The 23,337-nt window shown below is 33.3% G+C and overlaps 2 protein-coding genes and 1 pseudogene across 3 annotated transcripts; 2 read left to right on the top strand and 1 right to left on the bottom strand.

The window, feature by feature from the left end:
• Positions 1-1,485: 1,485 nt before the first annotated feature.
• LOC107898030 (uncharacterized) lies at positions 1,486-2,639 on the bottom strand. The gene has a single exon (XM_016823589.2). The coding sequence runs from the start codon at positions 2,489-2,491 to the stop codon at positions 1,574-1,576; it is 918 nt and encodes a 305-aa protein (XP_016679078.2). The 5' UTR covers positions 2,492-2,639; the 3' UTR covers positions 1,486-1,573.
• Positions 2,640-4,453: 1,814 nt separating this feature from the next.
• Positions 4,454-15,826, top strand: LOC107898031 (potassium transporter 6-like; annotated as a pseudogene).
• A 2,497-nt stretch (positions 15,827-18,323) lies between these two features.
• On the top strand, positions 18,324-22,687 carry LOC107898670 (uncharacterized). Of its 2 annotated transcripts, none has more exons than XM_016824188.2 (7): positions 18,324-18,665; positions 18,743-18,823; positions 19,284-19,460; positions 20,697-20,867; positions 21,398-21,610; positions 21,688-21,776; positions 21,907-22,687. In XM_016824188.2, exons 1-7 carry the CDS (start codon positions 18,575-18,577, stop codon positions 22,507-22,509), a joined length of 1,425 nt encoding a protein of 474 aa, XP_016679677.1. In that variant the 5' UTR covers positions 18,324-18,574; the 3' UTR covers positions 22,510-22,687. The 2 variants fall into 2 exon arrangements, with proteins under 2 accessions (XP_016679677.1, XP_016679676.1); XM_016824187.2 differs by having other exon boundaries at positions 21,901-22,687.
• The last annotated feature ends 650 nt before the right edge of the window (positions 22,688-23,337 follow it).

Below are 23,337 nucleotides of genomic sequence, written 5' to 3'. Positions count from 1 at the left end.
TTTAGTTTTTCTACTTTTTTTAATTTTAAAATTCATGTCGAATCGTTAACATTGTTAAATTTGTTGGGTGACATTTTGAAATAAAAAACGTTCAATTGGTAGCAATATAATTAAAAAGATGATGTTAAGTTCAAGTCCCTATAATCTTCGTAAATTTGAAATTTAGTCCTTATATTTTTATTTTCAGGAATTTAATTACTTTTTAGATTTAAAATTGTAGGTTTAATTGTTAACGTTGTTAACTTTTCTTTGTTAAATTTATTGGGTTGGCATTTTACAATAAAAATAAAATATACTCACTGGATCGCCATGTAACTAAAAAAATGACATTATAATAAACTTGAATTTAGCAAAATAAATTTAACAATGCTAACAAATTTGAAATCTAAAGAATAGAATGATTGCATTCCTATAAATAAAAGTACAAATACTAAATTCTAAATTTATGAAAAATGCAAGGACTTATGGAATATTTTAACCAAAATCAAATAGACAATTTTGGGTAAAAATACAATAGTAGTCCCTATACTAGAGCTGAGCAAAGAAACTGAGTAAATCGAAAAACTAATTCGAACCAATGTATTTAATTCGATTTGGATTTTGTATTGTTTGGTTAAGTTTCGAGTTAGTGTTATCACCCAAACCACACAATTTGGTTCGGGTTCGGATTAATGCTTATTTTGGTGTTTTATATACAAAAAAAATAATAATAAATTTAGCTCTTAATTTTTACATATTTATTCAATTTAGTCTCTACTTTTTTATTTGGAGTAAATTCGCATTACTCTATTATTTTGATGGTTTATCTTCTGATAATTTGTGGATTTAGTATCTATAGTTTAATTTGATCAATTTAGTCCTTATGCTTTTCAAATTTTGAAAACTTATTATTGACCAAATCGCAGTTGTTAAATATGATTGGTTAAATTCTACTAGTAGTCATATACTATGCATGAAGTTAGAGATTTAGTCCACGGCCTCTATCTGGATTTTTTGAATTTTGAAATTTTAGTCTTGATGTAAACGATAGTTGTTGAATCATTTAAATGACTTTTTTGTTAAAATAATATGTGGAGATAACAAGCTTATATAGCATTACGTCTGCGATAATATGTTTGACGCATTAAGTTTTGAAAATAGCAAACTTAACGAACTTATCCATGTTTGAAAATATGTTGGACTCGAATGTTGAACAAAAGACGTAACTAGAGGGGCAAGCCGGGTCTTGGCCCTCTTAACTAAATGAGAAATTTTATTCAAGTCCCTTCAAAAAGTAAAACTATTGATTTAAGTCATTTTTTTATCTTTAATCAAATAAAAAGATTATACCTTTGGTTCTTTTAATAATTAATAATTCACAAATTAAGTCTTTTTTAATATAATTTTTAGTTCTGGCCCTTCCAACATTTTATAGTTTTATCTCGGCTCTTCTTACAAAAATACTTAACTTTGCTTTTATTGAACATGATTATTTTCATATACGAAGTATAGAAATAAAAAAAAAATTATGTATATTGAGATTCGAATTTATATTTATTGAATATTACTTTTTATAAGTGATTGCATGAATCAACTAAGTCTCGGATTTACAATTTATCACAAGTTCTCCTACTTCCACATCAACCCGTTCTAGCCTCCCTTCTTTGCAATGATAGAAATACATCACACAAACCACCCATTTTATCACCTTCCCCAGACAAATCAAGCTAACCCCTAAAATCATCCACCACCTTTTTCCATAGCTTCCGTTGTTAAAACATACAAACCGTAACCCGATTCTCGACACAAAGAATACGAACGTCAACCAGAACCCTCGTCTTTCTTTGCCTCGGCAAAGATAAGCCGAGAGTCCTAGAGCATCCACTCCATGTACCTCCTCCGACGTCGAGATCACGATACTCATATTCCACATAACCATCCATTCTAAAAATTTCACTACCAAACCCACACCACATATTCGAAGAAATGCCGCAGTGAACACATTATAACAAAAGCTCCTCACAATAACATAATAGTTCATCATCAACCATGTCGAACCGAGTAAAAACCCATTCGAAACGAACTGAACATACATTGAAGTAACAAGGATTCCTCTCCACCTTTCTTTGTCTACAAGTCTTCGTACCATCTCTGATTTTTCCTTTCTCGATACCGAGTCAATAGTAACCACCGCGACGCAGAGCTCCGATAGATGAAGCGGAAGTAGCCGGAGGAGAGCGAGTTGGATCAGTTTATAAAAGAAACTATTTGCCATTGTTTTGGCATTGGGTTCTCTCAGCATATCCATGGCTGCAATGATTGTTTGTTGGAGCATCATTTCATGGAAAAACAAGGTGAAACATAGGGGTATGGAGACCAAAAAACATAGTACGATGATGTTGGGAGATTTGTAAGGGATCATAAGAGCTTGTTTGAGTGTATTAAAGAAATTTAGCTTCTGGTTTAGTGTATGGGTATGGTTCTTTATCTCAAATTCCATCCATGTTTCCATTGAAGGGTCTTTTTTTATATAATTTAGTAAAGGTTTTTGGGTCGTATACTTGGAAACTATGATCTAAAATGTCAAACCAAATGGGCATCTAAGCCATTGTTTAAACTTTGAATCGACTTTTTTTTTTTTTACGGATAAAGCCTGCCAGAATTTTCAATTTTAGTCTCTAAATTTTGTTGTGTACATTAGTTTTGAAATTTGACAAATTTTCAATTTAGTCCTTAAACTTGAATTCGATATATAATCTAAAAAAACACAAAAAAAAATATATAAATTGAAAAATTAGTTCACGAAATAGATGATTATATTTGCTTTTTTTGATACAATGTCTAGAACTACCCATAGTCTCTCACCAATCTATAATTAAAAGAATAACGCGTTAACGCTCTTGAATCTAGATCCTCTTACATTGACAATAATATTCATGCCAATTGAATTAAGATTCAACCGACAAAATAAAGTATTTAAACCAACTAAACGAAGCTAAATAATTTTTTAAAATCATATCACTCATGAAAACTTCTTATTCATGTATCATATTCAAGTTATATTTCACATCAAACTTCTTATTCATGTACCATATCTTTCATTTTGACTAAATCTCACTTGGGATTTGGGTACTAGATAATGTCATAAACTATGGCTTTCGTTGTAGTTGGTATTAGTAAATAGTAAACCTCATTTCTTTCCTATTGTTTAGCCCTCAAAATTTTCTTTTTATTAGATTTATAATTAATGCATGGGTTTGATTGAATCAGATTAATAATCAATTGATCGAGTATTGATTGACTTTTTTATTAAAACTTTAATTATTGATTAATTAGTTCAAATGTGATTAGTTTATTAACCAAAATTAATAATAATATATTGGCGGCTGAAGGGTTAAGAGGTGTCAGAGTTCGCCGTGGTGGAGGAGGAACGGAACAAAAGAGAGGTGGATCCACTCGATCCACGGAGGTTTGGAACAAGAAGCGGTGTTAACAGGGTCGGAAGGAGGGCTTTGGAAACGAACCAGGGGAGAAGAAAAGTTACCAAAGAAAAACTATATATGAAAGGTGATAATGGCGACCTAACCATAAGATTACGTAATTGGCCACCAATCTATATACTATTATTTTAATTATTTTTTATTTGGTGTTCATATCACGCTTAATTCTTAACCTAATTTTTATAATTAGCTACGCAATATACACTTTCATATTTTTTATTTACTTTTAAAAAATTGTATAAAACGTGTCGATTTAGTCTTATCTCGATTAACATCGGCGTTGTTGTTAATACAGGAGGATGTGAGTTGAGAGGGGTTATGAGTAGTTTTAGACATTGTATAAAAAATAACAGATATAATAATAACCTATAATAAGATTAATGTTAAAAAAATTTATTTAAAACATTAAAAAAGTTAAAATATGCCACAAGTCCCTATACTTTTTAAAAATTAGGAATTTAACCTCTTTACTTTTCAAATTTTAAAATTCAGGTCCAATTGGTAACTCTAATATTTTTTTTTGTTAAAATTGTTGCTGTGACATTTTTTAAATAAAAAAATAAACACTTAATAGCCATGTAATTAAAAAAAATGACTTTGTAATTAACTTGAATTTAATAACAAAATCTTAATAGTGCTACCAATTAGATCTGAATTTTGAAATTTTAAAAAATATAGGGACTTGTGGCACATTTTAACCTTAAAAAGACTCATTAGCATTAAGTTGGAATTTTATTTTAATATTTTTAAAATATCATCCTAATATTTTTTCCATTAATTCTAGTTTCATCTCAATCTCACAATTATAAAATATTAATCTTGAGGTCATTATTGTTTTGAATTTCAATATTCATCTAAATGGGTTAGGGGATTTTTACTAAAATATTACTAAAAAAATAAAAAATACCAATATATTACTAACTTTTTATTATTTACTAAAATAATACAAAAAAAAACAGAATAGTGGAAATCGGATGCCACAGGCAGCACCAAAGGTGCCTGTGGCAGAGGCGGCACCAAAGGTGCCTTTGCCAGAGGCGGCATAGGACTAAAATGTAATGATCTAAAGTTTTAAGGACCTGATATGCAAATTTACTATTTTAAATTTTAAAAGTGAATTGGTGCCGCCTGTGGGTGTGGCGGCACTAAAGTTGAAATGTGGCTAATTGCCCTTCAACTCACTTTTCTTAGCCATCCTTATTTATTATTTTCTTTTTATTCCCCTTCAACTCACTTTTTTATTTAATAAACAAGCCCTCAACCTATTTTTGTAGTTAAATAAGCTCTTAATCTATGATTTTTACTCATAAAAACCCTTTATTTTATTATTAAAGTAAATATATTTTACCTAAAGTAAAGCTATTTAAAAAAGTATAAATTAATTCACATTTTATGTTTATGTGAATTTGATGAGAATAGTTTATTAAATAACAAAATTTATGTTTACCAAAGGCTTATAGCTATAATAGTCCCTTAAGAAAAAACCAAAAAAAGTTACTAAGCCCCTTGACTTGATTTGAACCCAGTTGAGCCATTATCATTAACCTGAAAATTTAATTAAGCTCTTACATTAATAATTTTCACATTTCGTTATATTAACCATTAAAATCAATTAACGGACCAATTAGATGACGAAATATGACAGGCTGTGATTTAATCTTTCATATCTCCGATAAAAATCATAAAAATATCTATCTATAATATATATAAAAGCACGAGTCTTGAAAAAACTTTTGAACTGACAAAAATATCATTTATTGTTAATTATATTACTAAACTACATTAGAATAATAATTTATTAATTTTATTATATAATAATAAAAAGTAAGATTAATTAAAATAATAATATATTAATGTAAAATTAATTAATTTGGTCATATATTATAAAGGCTCTACTTAAAAAAAACATAATATATTATTAATTAATAAAACTATAAATCTATAAAATCATTGAATATAATTGGATGAATTTAAAATAATAAGAATTCAAGTTTTTTAATTAAATAAAAATATTTTTTATATATAAATACTCTTTATAAATTTAAAAATAATTATAATTTAATAGAAGTTGTGAGAATTATATATTTCAAAATAATTATAATTTAAACTGTAATTATTATTAAAAATATTGTGCTAATTTTAAAATAGAATTGTTAGTTAAATAGAACTCTAAGCATAAAATATAGGAAAAAGACAAAAAAATTGTGATAATTATAATTATAATTTATTGTTATTAGTTAAAAAATTTGACGATGCTACTTTTATTAAAATAAAGTAGAGTTATTACTTAATTAGAATTCTAAGTACCTTAATTATCACTTAACTAATATTAGATTTAATTAAAAAATTTAATAGAAATACTAGGCATGCTTTATTGAAAAATTAAAAGTAATAATAAAACTAATCACCCATAAATGTAACCCAAATAGAAAAAATAAATTATAATTATAAACTATTCTCACCAAATTTAATAAATTTTTTTATTTAATAAATTATTCTCATCAAATTCACATAAACATAAAATGCGAATTAGTTTATATTTTTTAAATAGCTTTACTTTAGGTAAAATATATTTACTTTAATAATAAAATAAAGGGCTTTTATGAATAAAAATTATAGATTAAGAGCTTATTTAACTACAAAATAAGTTGAGGGCTTGTTTATTAAATAAAAAAGTGAGTTGAAGGGGAATAAAAAGAAAATAATAAATAAGAAGAGCTTAGAAGGCAATTAGTCACGTTTCACTTTCAAAATTTAAAATGGTAAATTTGCATATCAAGTCTTTGAAACTTTAGATCATTATATTTTAGTCCTGTGACGCCTCTGGCAAAGGCACCCGATTTTCCACTGTTCTGTTTTTTTTTTTGTATTATTTTGATAAATAATAAAAATTTTATAATATTTTGGTATTTTTTTATTTTTTATAATATTTTAGTAAAAATCCCGGAAGTTTCTCTATTAAAGTTTATTGCTTGTTGTTTCACTTCTATACTTTGGAGGGTGTTTTTTGGAGGTATTGTTTTTGTTCTTTGCTTTTGACGCTCCATTGATGAGTTGTTCAACTGCTATATCTACAAATAGAACAAACCTTTAAGACTTTATCAGTGTTTATATATATACACTTGGGGGAGGCTCTTTTAGCAAATGGGCATTCTTTGAATCCCTTCATCTATGGATCTAGAGACTGGTTTTCACCATGTTAAGGTAAAGATTGGGTCTTTTTTTTTTGTAGAAGGAATCATGGAGAACAGTATTGACTTTAGCATACCAAAGCCTTGGTGTTGTTTATGGTGATTTAAGTACTTCTTTATATGTTTACAAAAGCACATTTGATGAAGATATTCATCATTCTGAAACAAATGAAGAGATCTATGGGGTTTTATCTTTTGTTTTTTGGACTCTTACTTTAGTCCCTTTACTCAAATATGTATTCATAGTGCTTAAAGCTGATGGTAATGGTGAAGGTGGTACTTTTGCTTTGTATTCATTGCTGTGTAGACATGCCCGAGTTAACTCACTCCCTAATTGTCAATTAGCTGATGAAGAACCGAGTGAGTATAAGAAAGATGGTGGTGTTAATGGTGTTGTTCCAATAGGGTCGGAAGCGTGTAAATTATTGTACTAAAAAATCACACAAAGTTCAATTCCCAAGGAAGAGAGGTGGATCACATGGATCTCTTAAATACCAAGTCTTTCCTTAGTCAGAATATCCCTTCTATAGTAATTTAATAGCACAATTAAATACTACTATTATACCCTCAAATATTGAAAGAAAAATAGGACAAAAAGAACATAAGAGTTTTAACGAGGTTCGGTAAATTATACCTACGTCCTCGGGCACTAACACCAGATGATAACTTTACTATCTCCAAAATATTACAAACAAATAGAATTCCTTAAGAATTCTCAAATGGGAGAAGAGAGAAAACTAAGAGAGAAAGATTGGTTGGGATGAATTGAAATGAGAAATGAGAAGGCCTATTTATAGTTGAGGTTCAAGGACCAAACAATAAATAGCCCATTATCTCAAGGACCAAAAAAAATTATCCCTTGCCACTTTTCCAAAGTTGGTGGTTGTCATTATTGATTGTCTCCCATTAATGTTAATGGCAACCATTATTAATTGTCTTCCATTAATGTTAACAATCTCCACCTTGAAGATTTGATTAGGATAATCACATCTTCACACACTTCCTTCAACTCCCCAAATTCGATAAAGCTATCTTTTGTAGTGCCTACAAATGCGCTCTCGAGCGCCATACACCTGAAGGTGCTCAAATTCTCAGGATGTTAATCAAGTTCAAATAATGATTAAACTTGATTGTTGTTACCACCTTGGTCATCATATCTGCGAGATTATCTGCTGTCGGAATCTTCTGAAGTAGAATTTTTCCTTTTTCAAAGACTTCCTGCACAAAGTGATATCTTACGTCGATATGCTTGGTTCTTGAATGATAGACTTGATTTTTGGCTAAATGAATAGCGCTCTGACTGTCACAATATAAACTTATGTGACCTTGAACAACTCCTAAGTCTTTCAACAATCCATTAAGCCAAATAGCCTCCTTAACAGCTTCTGTAACTGCCATATATTCTGCCTCTATAGTAGACACAGCTACTGTAGACTGTAAGGTAGACTTCCAACTCACTGGGGCTTTCGCAAGAGTAAAAAAATACCCCGTAGTTGAACGACGTTTATCTAAATCACCAGCAAAGTCGGAATCAACATATCCAACTACAAACTGACCAAGTGCTTCATCCTGTTCAAAAATTAAACCAACATCTACGGTTTTTCGAAGATACCGTAGAATCCATTTCACAGCTTGCCAATGTCCTTTTCCAGGATCATGCATATACCTGCTCACAACTCCAAAAGCTTGTGAAATGTCAGGCCTCGTACACACCATCGCATACATCAAACTCCCAACTGCATTAGCATATGGGACTTTCGCCATATATTCTCTTTCTTCTTCAGTTTTCGGAGATAATTTAGCACTAAGTTTCAAATGAGAAGCAAGTGGGGTACTTACATGTTTTGTGTTTTCATTTACACCAAAACATTGTAATACCTTTTTCAGATATTGCTTCTGATTCAAACAAAGCTTGCCTCTCTGTCTATCTCTACTTATCTCCATGCCAAGAATCTTCTTGGCCTCACCTAGATCTTTCATCTCGAACTCTTGATTCAACTGAGCCTTCAGCTTATCTATCTCTTTTTGGCTCTTCGAAGCGATTAACATATCATCAACATACAAGAGTAGATAAATAAAAGATCCGTCATGCAGCTTCTGCAAATACACACAATTGTCATATTTGCTTCTTGTGTACTTCTGCCTTCTCATAAAGCTATCAAATCGCTTGTACCACTGCCTCGGGGATTGCTTCAATCCATATAGCGATTTGTTCAGCTTACAAACCCAATTTCTACCACCAGCATCTGTGTATCCTTCGGGCTAAGTCATATAGATCTCCTCTTCTAACTCACCATGCAAGAAAGCCGTCTTAACATCAAGTTGAGCTAGCTCCAAATTCAACTGTGCTACCAAGGCCAACAAAATTCTAATGGAGGAATGCTTCACAACAGGGGAAAATACATCATTGTAGTCAATTTCCTCCTTCTGAGCGTAGCCTTTAGCTACCAATCTTGCCTTGTAGCGAATATCCTTCTTGCTAGGAGATCCATCTTTCTTTGCGAATACCCACTTGCATCCGATTGCCCTTTTACCTTTCGGTAATTGCGCCAACTCCCAAGTATTGTTCTTCCGGAGAGACTGCATTTCTTCATCCATGGCGTTTTTCCATTTATCACTTTCTAAGCTTTGCATTGCTTCTTGATAAGTGATAGGAATATCATCAACAACGGGAAGGGCGTAGGCCACCATATCAGTAAATCGAGCAGGTTTACGAATTTCTCTCTGTGGCCTTGCAACTGCAACTGGTTCTGGTGTACTTAGTGGTTCTTGGGTCAGAACCTCTTCAACCTCTAATTCCTCCATTGTGGCTGGAGAATTAGACTTATTAACTGGGCAAATCCCCATCTGCTCAAACTCCACCTGTTTTGGAGTACACTCCACCTGCTGTGGAGTATTGCTCGTCTGAATATCTTTATCTGCTACCTTTTTCAATGTGGCAGATTCATCAAAGGTAACATCTCTGCTACAGATCATTTTCTTTGTGCTTAAGCACCAAAGACGAAATCCCTTCACTCTAGAAGTGATTCCCATAAAGAGAGCTTTCTTTGCCCTCGGATCTAACTTTGACTCCTTCACATGGTAATATGCAGTGGATCCAAACACATGTAAGGAATCATAATCTGTACCCGGTTTTCCAGACCATACCTCCATAGGAGTTTTTCTTTCTAATGCAGATGATGGCAAACGATTAACAAGATGGCCAGCATATGTCACAGCCTTAGCCCAAAATTGCTTGCCCAACCCAGTATTGGACAACATACATCGAACTTTCTCCAGCAATGTTCGATTCATACGCTCTGCCAATCCATTCTGCTGTGGTGTATCCCTAACTGTGAAGTGTCGAACAATACCATACTCTTGGCACACATCGAAGAACGGATCACTTTTATATTCCCCTCCATTGTCCGTCCTAAGCCGCTTGATTTTCTTGCCAGTCTGGTTTTCGATCATAGTTTTCCATTTAAGAAAAACTCTAAGCACCTCATCCTTAGTTCTCATGGTATACACCCAAACTCTTCTGGAAAAGTCATCAACAAAAGTAACAAAGTAGTGTTTTCCTCCCAATGAAGGTGTCTTGGAAGGCCCCCACACATCTGAGTGAACATATTCTAAAATACCTTTTGTATTATGGATTTCACTCTCTTTTGCTTTCCCAGAACACAATGTTCGCAAAATTTTAATTTGCAAGCCTTTGCACCTTTCAACAATCCTTGCTTTGCCAAAATTTGCAAGGATTTTTCGCTGGCATGTCCCAACTTCATATGCCACAATTGTATTGAGTCCAATTCTTTGTTGCCGGAAGCTGCAGCGACTGCTCCAATAACTGTACTACCTTGGTAGTAATACAAGTTATTTTTCCTGATGCCCTTCAATATCACAAGTGTGCCAGATGTCACTTTCAAAACCCCATCTCTCATAGTAACAACTGAACTATTAGATTCCAGGGCTCCCAATGAGATGAGATTTTTCTTCAAACTGGGCACGTACCGAACATCAGTCAGAACTCTGGTTGATCCATCTTTATTCTTTAATTGGATTGAACCTATCCCAACAGTTTTACAGGCATTGTCATTGCCCATATAAACAACTCCTCCATTTAGTTCTACTAAATCAGAGAACCACTCCCGGTTAGGGGACATATGATAGGTACAACCCGAATCCAATATCCACTCATCTGAATGGAACGACGATGATGATGCAACCAGTGATAGTTCAGAGTCACTGGTATCATGCTTTGCAACACAAGCATCTACAACAGCTTTTCCATTATTCTTCATCTTTGGACAATTTTTCTTCCAGTGGCTTTTCTCATGACAAAAAGCACATTCATCTTTCCCGAGTCTGGACTTTGACTTTGATCTCCCCTTTTGAGTTTTCTTCCGAGTGTATGAACGACCTCGGACTACTAAAGCTTCTGTATCTCTGATTGAGTTTTTCTGTTTGTCATTCTTTCTCTGTTCATAACTGTATAAGGCCGCACAGACTTCGCTCAGAGATATATCACTCCTGCCATGAAGTAGAGTAGTTTCTAGGAACTCAAACTCCTCAGGAAGTGACCCCAACAGCATCAAAGCCAAATCTTCATCTTTGAATGTCTCATCCATATTCAGCAAATCAGTGACTAACTGATTAAATTTGGTGATGTGATCATTCATTGTGGTACTTGGGACGTATGTGAAGAAACAGTCTTTTCTTCAAGTGGAGCTTATTTTGACTGTTTTTCTTCAAAAATTTTTCTTCAAGTGCCACCCACAACTTATTTGCAGAAGTCTCCTTTGAAAAAGCATACCTCTGCTCTCGAGAAAGGCATGATCGGATTGTGCCACATGCCAACCGATTGATCATCTTCCAATCTTTCTCCTGTACATCATCTGGTTTCTCTTCATCAATGGCAATGTCTAGACCCTGCTGAAAAAGGGCATCTAGAACCTCACTTTGCCACATACCAAAATGGCCCGTGCCATCAAAGATCTCCATGGCCAGTCTTGCATTTGCAATTGTCGGTCTTGTCCACATGGACGATGTTGAAGCTCCTACACCGACCGTTTTCTCCATAATCTTTAAATATACCTAAGAAAATCTTTTCTGATGTGGAAGATCAGTTCAAACTGCAACCACAGAGCATACTACGATTAACCTTCGGCTCTTGATACCACTTGTTGTTCCAATAGGGTCGGAAGCGTGTAAATTATTGTACTAAAAATCACACAAAGTTCAATTCCCAGGGAAGAGAGGTGGATCACATGGATCTCTTAAATACCAAGTCTTTCCTTAGTCAGAATATCCCTTCTATAGTAATTTAATAGCACAATTAAATACTACTATTATACCCTCAAATATTGAAAGAAAAATAGGACAAAAAGAACATAAGAGTTTTAACGAGGTTCGGTAAATTATACCTACGTCCTCGGGCACTAACACCAGATGATAACTTTACTATCTCTAAAATATTACAAACAAATAGAATTCCTTAAGAATTCTCAAATGGGAGAAAAGAGAAAACTAAGAGAGAAAGATTGGTTGGGATGAATTGAAATGAGAAATGAGAAGGCCTATTTATAGTTGAGGTTCAAGGACCAAACAATAAATAGCCCATTATCTCAAGGACCAAAAAAAAATTATCCCTTGCCACTTTTCCAAAGTTGGTGGTTGTCATTATTGATTGTCTCCCATTAATGTTAATGGCAACCATTATTAATTGTCTTCCATTAATGTTAACAAATGGGTTATCACCAAAATCAAATTTGGGTTCAAGGTTGAAATCTAGTTTAGAGAAACATAGGGTGTTACAAAGGTTCTTACTTGTTCTTGCTTTGATTGGAACTTGTATGGTGATTGGTGATGGTATACTCACACCAGCTATTTCAGGTATGATTATGGGATATTTTTCCTCTGATTGTGTCATTGAAACTTGATTGATTGATTGATTTGTTCTTGGTTTCATATGTAGTTTTCTCGGCGGTGTCTGGCTTGGAGCTTTCAATGTTGAAAGAGCATCACAAATGTAAGATCTTTTTCCCCCTCACATGATAAAAGTACCATGGAAGCCTGGTACTAGGAGTCAGATTGTCAAAAAATGAGCAAATTAACCTCTGAACAATTGATCAAAGAATAAATTGGTCCTTGTACGTGACATGCCATGTGTACCTCATGCTGGCATATAGTAGAAATGTATGAACTTTTTAACAGAAAGGACCGGTTTGCTCTTTGATCTAACGTACAAGGACTAATTTGTTCATTTTTGAGATAAAGGGAGCAAAATGAATTTGACTCCTAGTACGAGGTCTTCCACTATAGTTTTACCCCCTCATACTTACTTTGCCTGCAGTTAACTGTGTGGTGTGAACCAGAAAAGTATAATTTTCGATCCTGAAACTCGGGTTTTAGACTAAGTTTCTATGTACTCTTTCACTAGATACTTATAATCTATGCGCAAATCCCTGTTAATAGTGTTGTTTGGTGGATTATAGGTCCTTTTTGATTGTTATCTATTGCCCTTTAAGTTCTTCAACAACCTAACGATGTGTTTATGTAACTCAATTATCTTTTGGGTCCCTCAAACCCTGAAACAAGTACTGTGTTTGTGGAACCCTGGGATTGACCTTTCAATCAAGTTGGTTAAACTTATCAATCAACATGCTAACCGGGGCACGTATGATTATGTATATGTTCTCCTCAAACTAGTAGATAAAGTGTGTTTGGTCATATTGACCCACCTCGGGACAGGGACGAAGCCAGGAAACTGCTTTAGGGGGGGCAGAGATGAATCATAAATTATTGGGGGTCAAAGTACAATTTTATCATTATATTAACATACAATATCATAAAATTTCAAGGGGCTAAATGGCAGATCTACCATTTGAGGGGGGGGGGGCAAGGCCACTGCCTGATGTTACAGTTCCGAAAAGAATGGCCATGTTTTATGTTACTAACTGTAATTTTTCTTTTTCATTTTTGCAGATGTAGAGGTTCCAGTCACGTGTATCATACTGATATGCTTGTTTGCTCTTCAACATTATGGCACGCATAGGGTCGGGTATTTGTTCGCACCTGTGATTCTAATATGGCTTCTTTGCATTAGCAGTATCGGTTTATATAATATCATGTACTGGAACCCTCATGTATATCGAGCTCTTTCTCCGTATTATATGTATAAATTCTTGAAGAAAACACAACAAGGAGGTTGGTTGTTTTAGGCGGTATTCTATTGTGCATAACAGGTAACTGTGTTCATGTCTGTGATAGTGTATGTCTTAAGTATATGTATATATATAGATGTTGATTAAGTTATATTACGTTTCAGGCTCCGAAGCTATGTTTGCTGATCTTGGACATTTTTCACAGTTGTCAATAAAGGTAGAAATGTTCACTATTGTGCGAAAGAACTTCCTAGAGTTGTGTGCTTTTATGTAACCTGAATTCCGGTGTCTGCAGATTGCTTTCACGTCTTTGGTTTATCCATCCTTAATTCTTGCATGCATGGGGCTAGCTGCGTATCTATCCCGGCATCATAATATCGAAAGTGATTATCAAATTGGATTTTATGTATCCGTACCAGGTAGGGACCTCGAGTTTTTCTCAAAGAGACATAAGATTTTAGGTGAGTTTTCGCCACTTCGGGCTAACTGTAACTAAGTATATCCAATGTGTTATTGCTTCAGAGAAGTTACGATGGCCGGTTTTGGTTATAGCCATACTCGCTGCAGTAGTAGGAAGTCAAGCCATCATAACTGGAACATTCTCGATCATCAAACAATGCTCTTCTCTCGGTTGTTTCCCGAAAGTCAAAATAGTCCACACATCGTCCAAAATTCACAGTCAGATCTACATTCCGGAGATTAATTGGCTCCTGATGGTGTTATGCTTGGCGGTCACTGTTGGCTTTAGAGACATACATCACATGGGTAATGCATCAGGTACGATAATGCTTCCTTGTAATGCTCGTACAATTCTCAAAATAAATGTTGTTTTATTCCGAGAAACCATGTTATGTATCTTACATCCATCTTGATACGTAACAGGTTTGGCCGTTATAACTGTGATGCTGGTCACTTCTTGCCTAATGTCTTTGGTAATTGTGTTATGCTGGCAAAAGAGTGTGTTCCTCGCTATCTGCTTTGTTTTCTTTTTCGGCACGATCGAAGCGCTCTATTTCACAGCTTCCCTAGTCAAGTTCCTCGAAGGGGCATGGGTCCCAATTGCCCTTTCTTTCATCTTCCTGATAGTCATGTGTGTTTGGCACTATGGCACGTTGAAAAAGTACGAGTTCGATGTTCAAAACAAGGTTTCTGTCAACTGGTTACTTACGTTGGGTCCCGATCTAGGCATGGTACGGGTTCGTGGGATTGGACTCTTACACACAGCTTGTATCAGGAATCCCCGCAATCTTCTCCGATTTCGTCACTAATTTTCCAGCCTTCCACCAAGTCCTAGTCTTCCTTTGCATCAAGTCTGTCCCAGTCCCTCATGTTAGACCTGACTAACGGTTTCTCGTGGGTCATATTGGTCCTAGGGAATGCAGGCTTTATAGGTGCATTGTACGATACGGGTATTGTGATTTTCATAAAGACGATATCGAGTTCGAGAAAGATCTCGTTTGTAGCATAGCGGAGTTTGCACGGTCCGAAAACGGTTCCCCTAATGATGTTAAAGTAGATTGGGAAACCGACAATGACGATAAAATGAAAGTTGTCGGAACATGTTCGACCCATTTGGACGGGATTCAAATGAGCGAGGATGATTCAAATGACATAGAAGAAGCCAGTCCATTGGAGTTGAAGGAGATACAGTCACCACCCACAATTAAACCCCGAAAAAAGAGTACGGTTTATCATGCCGGAGAGCCCGAAGATGGAGTCCGAAGCAATGGAAGAGTTGTGGGAACTTATGGAAGCTAGGGAAGTCGGGGTAGCTTACATATTAGGACACTTGTCTTAGAGCTAAGCAAGGATCTATCTTGATAAAAAAACTCGTAATCGATTTCGAATATGAATTTTTGCAGAAAAATAGCCGGCCGTCTACACTCGCATTAACCGTACCCCATGTGTCGACGACGGAGGTTGGGATGATTTACCATGTTTAATTTTGGTAATGTACAAATATGTAATATGTATCACATACACGTTTAGAAAGCTAGTTAAATAGTTAGTGAAAGCGCTATCCAACAGTTTTGGTTGATTCACGTAATGACTCGAACCGAAAATCTTGAGCCTCGAAACAAGTTGAACTTTGAAATTAATCAAAACTCAAAAGACATTAACTGAAACGACTCGATCTAGATTGATGTGACTTAAAACTAATGGATCGAGAAGTCTAAATTCATGTATAATGTGATTGAAATATTATTAAGATTGTTTGAATTGGACTGGACCAATAGTCAGGTGGGACCGGAAAGCGGTTGGGGTAATGGTCTAGGATAGGACATTGAATTAGTTGACACGAGTAAAAAATGATTGAATCGGGTGGTTAAACTGGATTTGTAATATTTGTAATATATATTTTAATTTTTATATTTTTAACCATTTATTTAATTGAACTGAATGGACTGATGAATCAATAATATGATCAGTTTGACTATACGTTCGATTTTGAAAATCTTAAATATATATTTTTTAAATTTCTTACTTAATTGATATTTATTTATTTTTGATTATTTTGATTTAAATAATGTAAAAATGAATTAATGTTCCCTTTCTTTATCAGAGAAAAAAAAATGAAGTAGTTGTAATTAAATTATCATATTCAATGCATTTTCTTTATGTAGTTGAAAAAACAAATTATTGCTCTATTATTTTATCCATCTAAGTTGAGCATGAATTATAATTTAAACACAAACTGTAATTTTCGTTTTAAATTGGTCCTTAAATTTTAAAATATTTTAATTACATATTTAAACTATCAATATTATTCCAACAAGGTCCTTCCGTTACTAAAATTGTTAATTTAACTGTTAACGAGACGTCAGATGGGACATAATTTAAAATGAAAAAAATTAAATAAAAATGAATATTGTAAAATTAGATGTTGTAAAAATCTTGGTTTTGTGATTTGCGAAGCTTTTATAGAACATATTATTCGCACACACTCTCTTTTTTTCGATTTTACATTTTCATTAGTTTTTAATTTTAAAATTTATGCATAAATAATTTACTTTTTTTTAAATAATATAAATTATGTTACTTAAGATTTTATGTGTCATTTAGTAGTTAAATTAACAGTTGCAATAATGAAAGAGCCTGATTGATATAACGTCAATAGTTCAAGGAAGTAATTAGAATATTTTGAAGTTTAGGGGCCAATTTAAAATGAAAGTAATAGTTTGAAAATGTTTGATGCAATTAACTCTTAAAATAATACCCAATCATAGATATTTATTTTACACCCTAATCTCATCCATCTTTTTCTTGAAGCCCCACCTTCCCATTTGCTGTTGTATTATTGAATGCTCAATTTGCTGCTTCAATGCAACAAATGGTAACCATGGGAAAATCTAGATATAAAGCTAATTTAATAATTAAAAAATAAAAAAAAGTAATTAAAAGGGTAATTATTCTCACTAAAATTAGTTAAAATTAACCATATAATCTTTGTCATGTTCCACATATTGTGAAGAATTTTTTTTATTATTTTAAGTGAAAAATAGCATTTTAAAGGACATTTTTGTTCATTAGAACTAGAAATGGCCATGATAAAATTTTAAAAGTTCGGAGGGGTGAAGGTAAAATTTTTGTTTGAAAGGGACTTAAATTGAATACTTTATAATTGAAGAAACTAAAGTTGATATTACCTAAGGGGTCAAGGCCTTGTCTACCCCTTTTAACTACTCCGTGACCTAAAGTGTATTTAAAACATATAGATCAAAATTTAAACACGTGAATACTTACTACATGAATATTTTAAACTTGATATGTCCATAAAAATATCATTAAATTTTGGGAGGGCATTTCTTTTATTCTTTTTTTAATAACACGCTGAGTTTAAGTTATTTGTACTATGGGTGCACACAAGTTTAAAATTTGATCAACGTGTTTTAAATATATTTCACGTTTAGGTTTAAGCGGGTATTTAGCGTCTAAGTTGTTGGCCAGACTGAAGAAAAGATCTAATGGTTACGTTACTAATAGTTCTAGAACTCAATTACAATGCTTATGAAGTAAGAAGATCAAATTAAAATCTAGACAATAAACTGAAATAGAAAAATGGAAAAACCATCTTAGATTTTTTTTTTGAATAATCTCATTATAGATTTCGATCCTATCTGCTCTTTTTGATACAATGGCTAGAACTACTCATAACCCTTTCTCAACTCATAAATAGGAGGATAATACACTTTAACGCACTTAAACCCACGTCGTTAGATTTAGGTAGGGAATAAATGTAAACCTTGCTCTTAAACACTTTATAAAAACAAAAAAAAAGTTAATATACTATTTGGTACTTGAATTTAGTTTAAATGTTTAATTTGGTAACAAATTGAGTTTCAATGTTTAAATGTTAAGCCACATGACACCGTTTGATTTGGTATCAAATTGAACATTAAAACCAAATAAAAATACTAAATTAAGAAAAAAAAACACTTAAGTACAAATTTAACATTGAAACCAAAATAAGGACTAAATAGTATATTAACCCAAACAAGAAAGACTGTAGCATTTAAGGCTCAATACATAAATCACAAGCCTCATCTTTCCGGAAAAGAAAAGCTTTTCATATTCACTATTATTAAAAAAAAAAAAAAACACCATTGAAGAGGTACCTTTTTCTGCCAAAAAAAAAGGACCCAGATTCTCAAACTGGGTTTTTAGCTTTCATTTTTCCAATGTATAAACCTTGAACACTCCTTTCATCCACAAGAGCTCTCTTTTATGATTTTGTTTTTCATTTTGTGTGTGAAAACTAGCAATGGGTAAAAATGTATCAGCTTTGTGTGTGATAGCTCCTTTGCTTCTTCTTGGAGCTGTCTCTTCAGCTCCCACTACTTCTTCACCTGCAAGTAAGCTTTCAAAAGAAATAAACAATTTTTTGCTTTGAAGAGAAATGAATTTGATTTATTGCTTTTTTTTTTGGCAGGGATTCTTAATGGGTTTTTCTCTAATGCTTTATCTGCTTCACTGAAATGGTTATGGTCACTCAAAACCACTACCAAAACAGGTTTTTCTTCTTTTTTTAGATCTCTTTTACCATTTGAAACCCACATTTGCTTTGGTGATAGGTATCTGATTATGGTGGTTTCCATGTGATTTTTTAGGTAAAAGTAATATGAAGGTCCCTGTACTAGGAGGTAGATTAAATTTTGGCCCTTTTACTCGAAAAATAGCAAAATAGTCTTTATACATTAAATTAATGAGTAAATTTTATCCATTTTTACTGTTAAAATCTAGCATTGCTGACAGAATCACTAGACAATTACACATGCCTTGCAAAATGCATCTCATTTTGACATATAGACACCAATTTTGAACTAAACTTTTAACAGAAAAACCAGTTTACTTTTTGTTATAATTTACAAGGACTAATTAGCTATTTTTTGTGGAGAGGGGGCAAAATGCAATCTGACTCCTAGGGCCTCCATGGTAACTTTTACTGATTTTATTATATGTGTGTATATTAGCTATTACTGGGCGTCCAATGGTGAAATTTGAAGGTGGATACACTATAGAGACTGTGTTCGATGGAAGTAAACTTGGGATTGAGCCTCACACTGTTGAGGTTTTGCCTAATGGGGAGCTTTTGATTTTGGATTCTGCTAATAGCAACCTTTATAGGATTTCAGCTTCTTTATCTTTATGTAAGTGGATATATTCTTCTTTCTTTTTAATGGTTTTTTGGTTTAATTATGATTTTTAGTCCCTCTGCTAAGCTGAAATTTGGAATTTAAGCCCTTTAATTTGTTAAAACTTGGTTTTTCTTACTTTTATAATGTTATTAGTAGGTGTAAATTGATATAGTTACTTGTTGGAGTTGAAGAGATCACATGGATTTTTTTGATTTTAAGAACAACTTTAGACATTGGACTGATATGTAAATTTGTTATTGTTTAAACATGGTTGACTATAGGAGTGAAGGTAGAAAAACAAATTAGGAGGGCCAGAATTGAATTATAAATTCTTAGAGGAGGGCAAAAGGCAATTTTAACGATATACTAATTTATATTTTTATAATTTTCCAAGGGACCCTAGAAGCAATTTTATAATCTCCTCTTGCATTCGCCCTTGGTTGACTAGACCATGACCCTGATTGTTTTGTCCATATAACAGTGTTTAACAGAAGTAGGGGCGAAGCCAGAAAATTACTTTAGAGGGAGCAAAAAATGAATACTAAAATTTTGAAGGATTAAAGTGCAATTTCGCCATTATATTAACTTGTGATTTCATAAAATTTCAAGGGATTATTTAGCTAATTTACCGTTTTGGGGGAGGGTTGTAACGGAAGCAATTGGCAGCATTATCAAATTGGACATACTAATAACATTATAAAAGTAGATTATAAAAGTAGGTGACCAGGTTGTGTTAAATAAAAATACATGGAATCTCAAACTTTAGTATAGTAGAGGGACTAAAATCACAATTAGACCTTTTAATTTTTATTGCTTTCTTTGTTGTGTGTCGGATAAGTTATTTTTGGACATAGGTTTCTTTAATTTCTTATATATATTCCCACCTATATGAAGGATCTTTTGAGGGTTATATCTTCATATTCTTGTTAGTAAATGCATCAAACACGAGTGCCAAATACAAGTATTTCAAGAAAGACGAAGAATTGGAGCAACTAGCATTACTTATTGTGCTCTTGCCTCAATGTTATTCATATTATGTTTTGTTGCTTTACTTATGACAATTTTTAAGCGAATTTGCATTGGTCTAATCGGCTTCGTGCGTGTTTAAAACCTCAGGTAAGATTGATCATAAGTAAAGATATAAGTATTTGCTTGTGCAATTTTGTAGTTGTGCTATGGTTTCGATTTTGTCCATGAGAAAAGTCTTTCGTTGTGTTTGTTTCGTTTAAATTTACTGGAGAATCGCAGATACTAGGCCACGGCTGGTTGCCGGATCACCTGAAGGATACCCTGGACATGTAGACGGGAAGCCCCGAGACGCAAGGATGAATCATCCAAAAGGGTTAGCCGTAGATGATAGAGGGAACATTTATATTTCGGATACTATGAATATGGCAATCAGGAAGATAAGTGATGCAGGTTAGCAATGTGACTATTGTTTATATGAGCCATTGTATATTCTTTTTCCATAAAATTATCATGGAGGCCCTTGTACTAAGACTAAAATTGCATTTTACTCACTCTATTAAAAAAATGGATAAATTAATCTCTGTACGTTAGATCAAAAAGCAAATTGGTTCTTTCTATTAAAAATTTTATCAATTTGTACCATTAAAAACTGGCTTGGTTGATGGAATAATTAGACAATAACACGTGTCATGTCACATTTACCTCATATTGATATACATGGACTTATTTTTAGTAGTAGAAATTAATGAAAATTTTAATAGAATGATCAATTTACTCTTTGATTTAACCTAAAGGGACTAATTTTTCCATTTTTTGTGGAGAGGGGGCAAAATATAATCCGACTCTTAGTACAGGGGCCTCTATAATACTTTTACCTTTCTTTTTCTTGAAAATATGAATGAGAATCCTTTGGTGAACTTTTACAGTTATCATTATGCTAATTTCCGTAATGTATGTCATATGATTGAAATCATATTCAGGTGTTACAACTATTGCTGGTGGGAAATGGAACCGAGGAGGGAGACATGTGGATGGACCGAGTGAAGATGCAAGGTTTTCTGATGATTTCGATGTGGTCTATGTTGGAAGCAGTTGCTCCCTTCTTGTAATTGATAGAGGAAACCGAGCCATCCGAGAGATTCAACTACGTTTTGATGACTGTGCCTATCAGTATGGAAGTGGTTTTCCTCTCGGTAAAACTAATCTCCTTCGGATCAACCTTCATTAGTTGGTATCGGAGCTTTATGCTAATAAATTTCTTTCATTGCAGGAATTGCCGTACTTATCGGTGCCGGATTCTTTGGTTACATGCTAGCTCTGCTGCAACATCGTGTAGGCACCATTGTATCATCCCAGAACGTGAGTATGCAGTATTTTACATATGATTGGCTACTATGTTACTCCGAGTCTTCATTTTTCTTAGATATTCAATGCATATCCGAAATCTTATAAAAATTAGCGATTTTTTTATACACTCTTGAAGGATCAGGATTTGGTTAGAACGGATGCTACCTTATCGAGTCCGTATCATAAACCCATGAAAATGGTCCGACCACCTTTAATTCCGACCGAAGAAGAACAAGAGAAGCAAGACGAAGGCTTCTTCGGGTCCTTTCGGAAGCTTGTTCACAACGGTGGTGTTTCCGTTTTGGAAATTTTCAGAAAGAAGTCACCGAGACTGCACCAACAACAACCGAACCATTCAATGCCTTGGCCTACACAAGAGAGCTTTGTGATACCGGATGAAGATGAGCCTCCACCAATTGATACCCGAGCCCCAACTCCGCGGAAAACATATCCTTTCATGTCCAAAGATGCAGAAAAGATCCATCAGTTGCGTCAAAGCCGAGTGTTCTACAACGGATGGGATGCCGATCCACAGCAGCAGCAACACCATCGTTATCTGTTATCTGCACCACGTACTTACTATGAGCAGAGCCATGAGAAAACCAACGAGATCATTTTCGGGGCAGTTCAAGAACGAGACCGGACACGTGAATCTAAGACCATGAAATCCGTCGACAACGGTAATAACAGTTATGATCATCAAAATATTCGCTCCCGATCGAATTCTTTCAATCGTGGCTATTAAATATATGACATGATATGTAAGTACCTCATTGTAAATGTTGGAACTCAAAATCCAAACCGGGTTTGGATATTATCTTTTAAGGATGATTGCATAACCCGAGTTAAAACTCCGGGTTCTATTGTTATTATTATAATATTATTAGATTCGAACAATAATGTTCGGTTCGGTTTTTATTGAATTTGGTTCGGTTTTGATTAGGATATTATTTGATTAAAATAAATGGATTAAATTATAATTACGTGTATTTATTGCATAAATAATCTGGGTCTGGCTTGTTAATGAAAAATAGCTTTAATAAAATTTAGTAGACCCCTTTTCTTTACTTAATAAGATAAAATTGTTCATGTAATAGATATACGCACATACTTCATATCATATTTGAGCAGTGGCTACATTGATGGAATTACTAATTTACTACCGATATTTTTAAGATCAATTAGAATGTTTTAATGCTTTGGACCAATTTAAAATTTGAATAAAAATTGGAGGATGTTTGAAGAAATTAACCCATAATGAAAACTGTTTCAAGTCAAAAGCTGGGTTTTCAATGGGAGACCCGGGGGTGAAAACGATCCCTCCCCACAAGTGGTCAAGTTAATTAAAAAAAAACTATAATTAAAATATATAACAAAAATTCATAATATTAAAATATATGTTATTTTTAATAAATTAAGAAATTATAATTAAATTAGTTAAAAGTAATTATAAAATTAAAATAGAAGCTTTTAATAAGCTTTTTTTTTCTAATATCACATGATTTTAGGGATTTAAGTTATGTACTTTATTAAACAATATAAATTTTCTGGATATAATTAATATAAAGTAATA

This window comes from Gossypium hirsutum, chromosome D04 (genome assembly GCF_007990345.1).
Source record: "Gossypium hirsutum isolate 1008001.06 chromosome D04, Gossypium_hirsutum_v2.1, whole genome shotgun sequence".
Classification (NCBI taxonomy): domain Eukaryota; kingdom Viridiplantae; phylum Streptophyta; class Magnoliopsida; order Malvales; family Malvaceae; genus Gossypium; species Gossypium hirsutum.
The sequence above is the reverse complement of the archived record's forward strand: the minus strand, read 5'-3'. Positions and strand labels throughout refer to the sequence as shown.

Bases quoted from the DNA above. Each gene is read 5' to 3' on its own strand.
- LOC107898670 (XM_016824187.2), top strand. From the start codon at position 18,575: ATGGGTAAAAATGTATCAGCTTTGTGTGTGATAGCTCCTTTGCTTCTT. The intron at 18,824-19,283 runs GTTTTTCTTCTT...TGTGTATATTAG, and splicing joins CAAAACCACTACCAAAACAG to CTATTACTGGGCGTCCAATG. The intron at 20,868-21,397 runs GTTAGCAATGTG...AATCATATTCAG, and splicing joins CAGGAAGATAAGTGATGCAG to GTGTTACAACTATTGCTGGT.
- LOC107898030 (XM_016823589.2), bottom strand. From the start codon at position 2,491: ATGGAAACATGGATGGAATTTGAGATAAAGAACCATACCCATACACTA.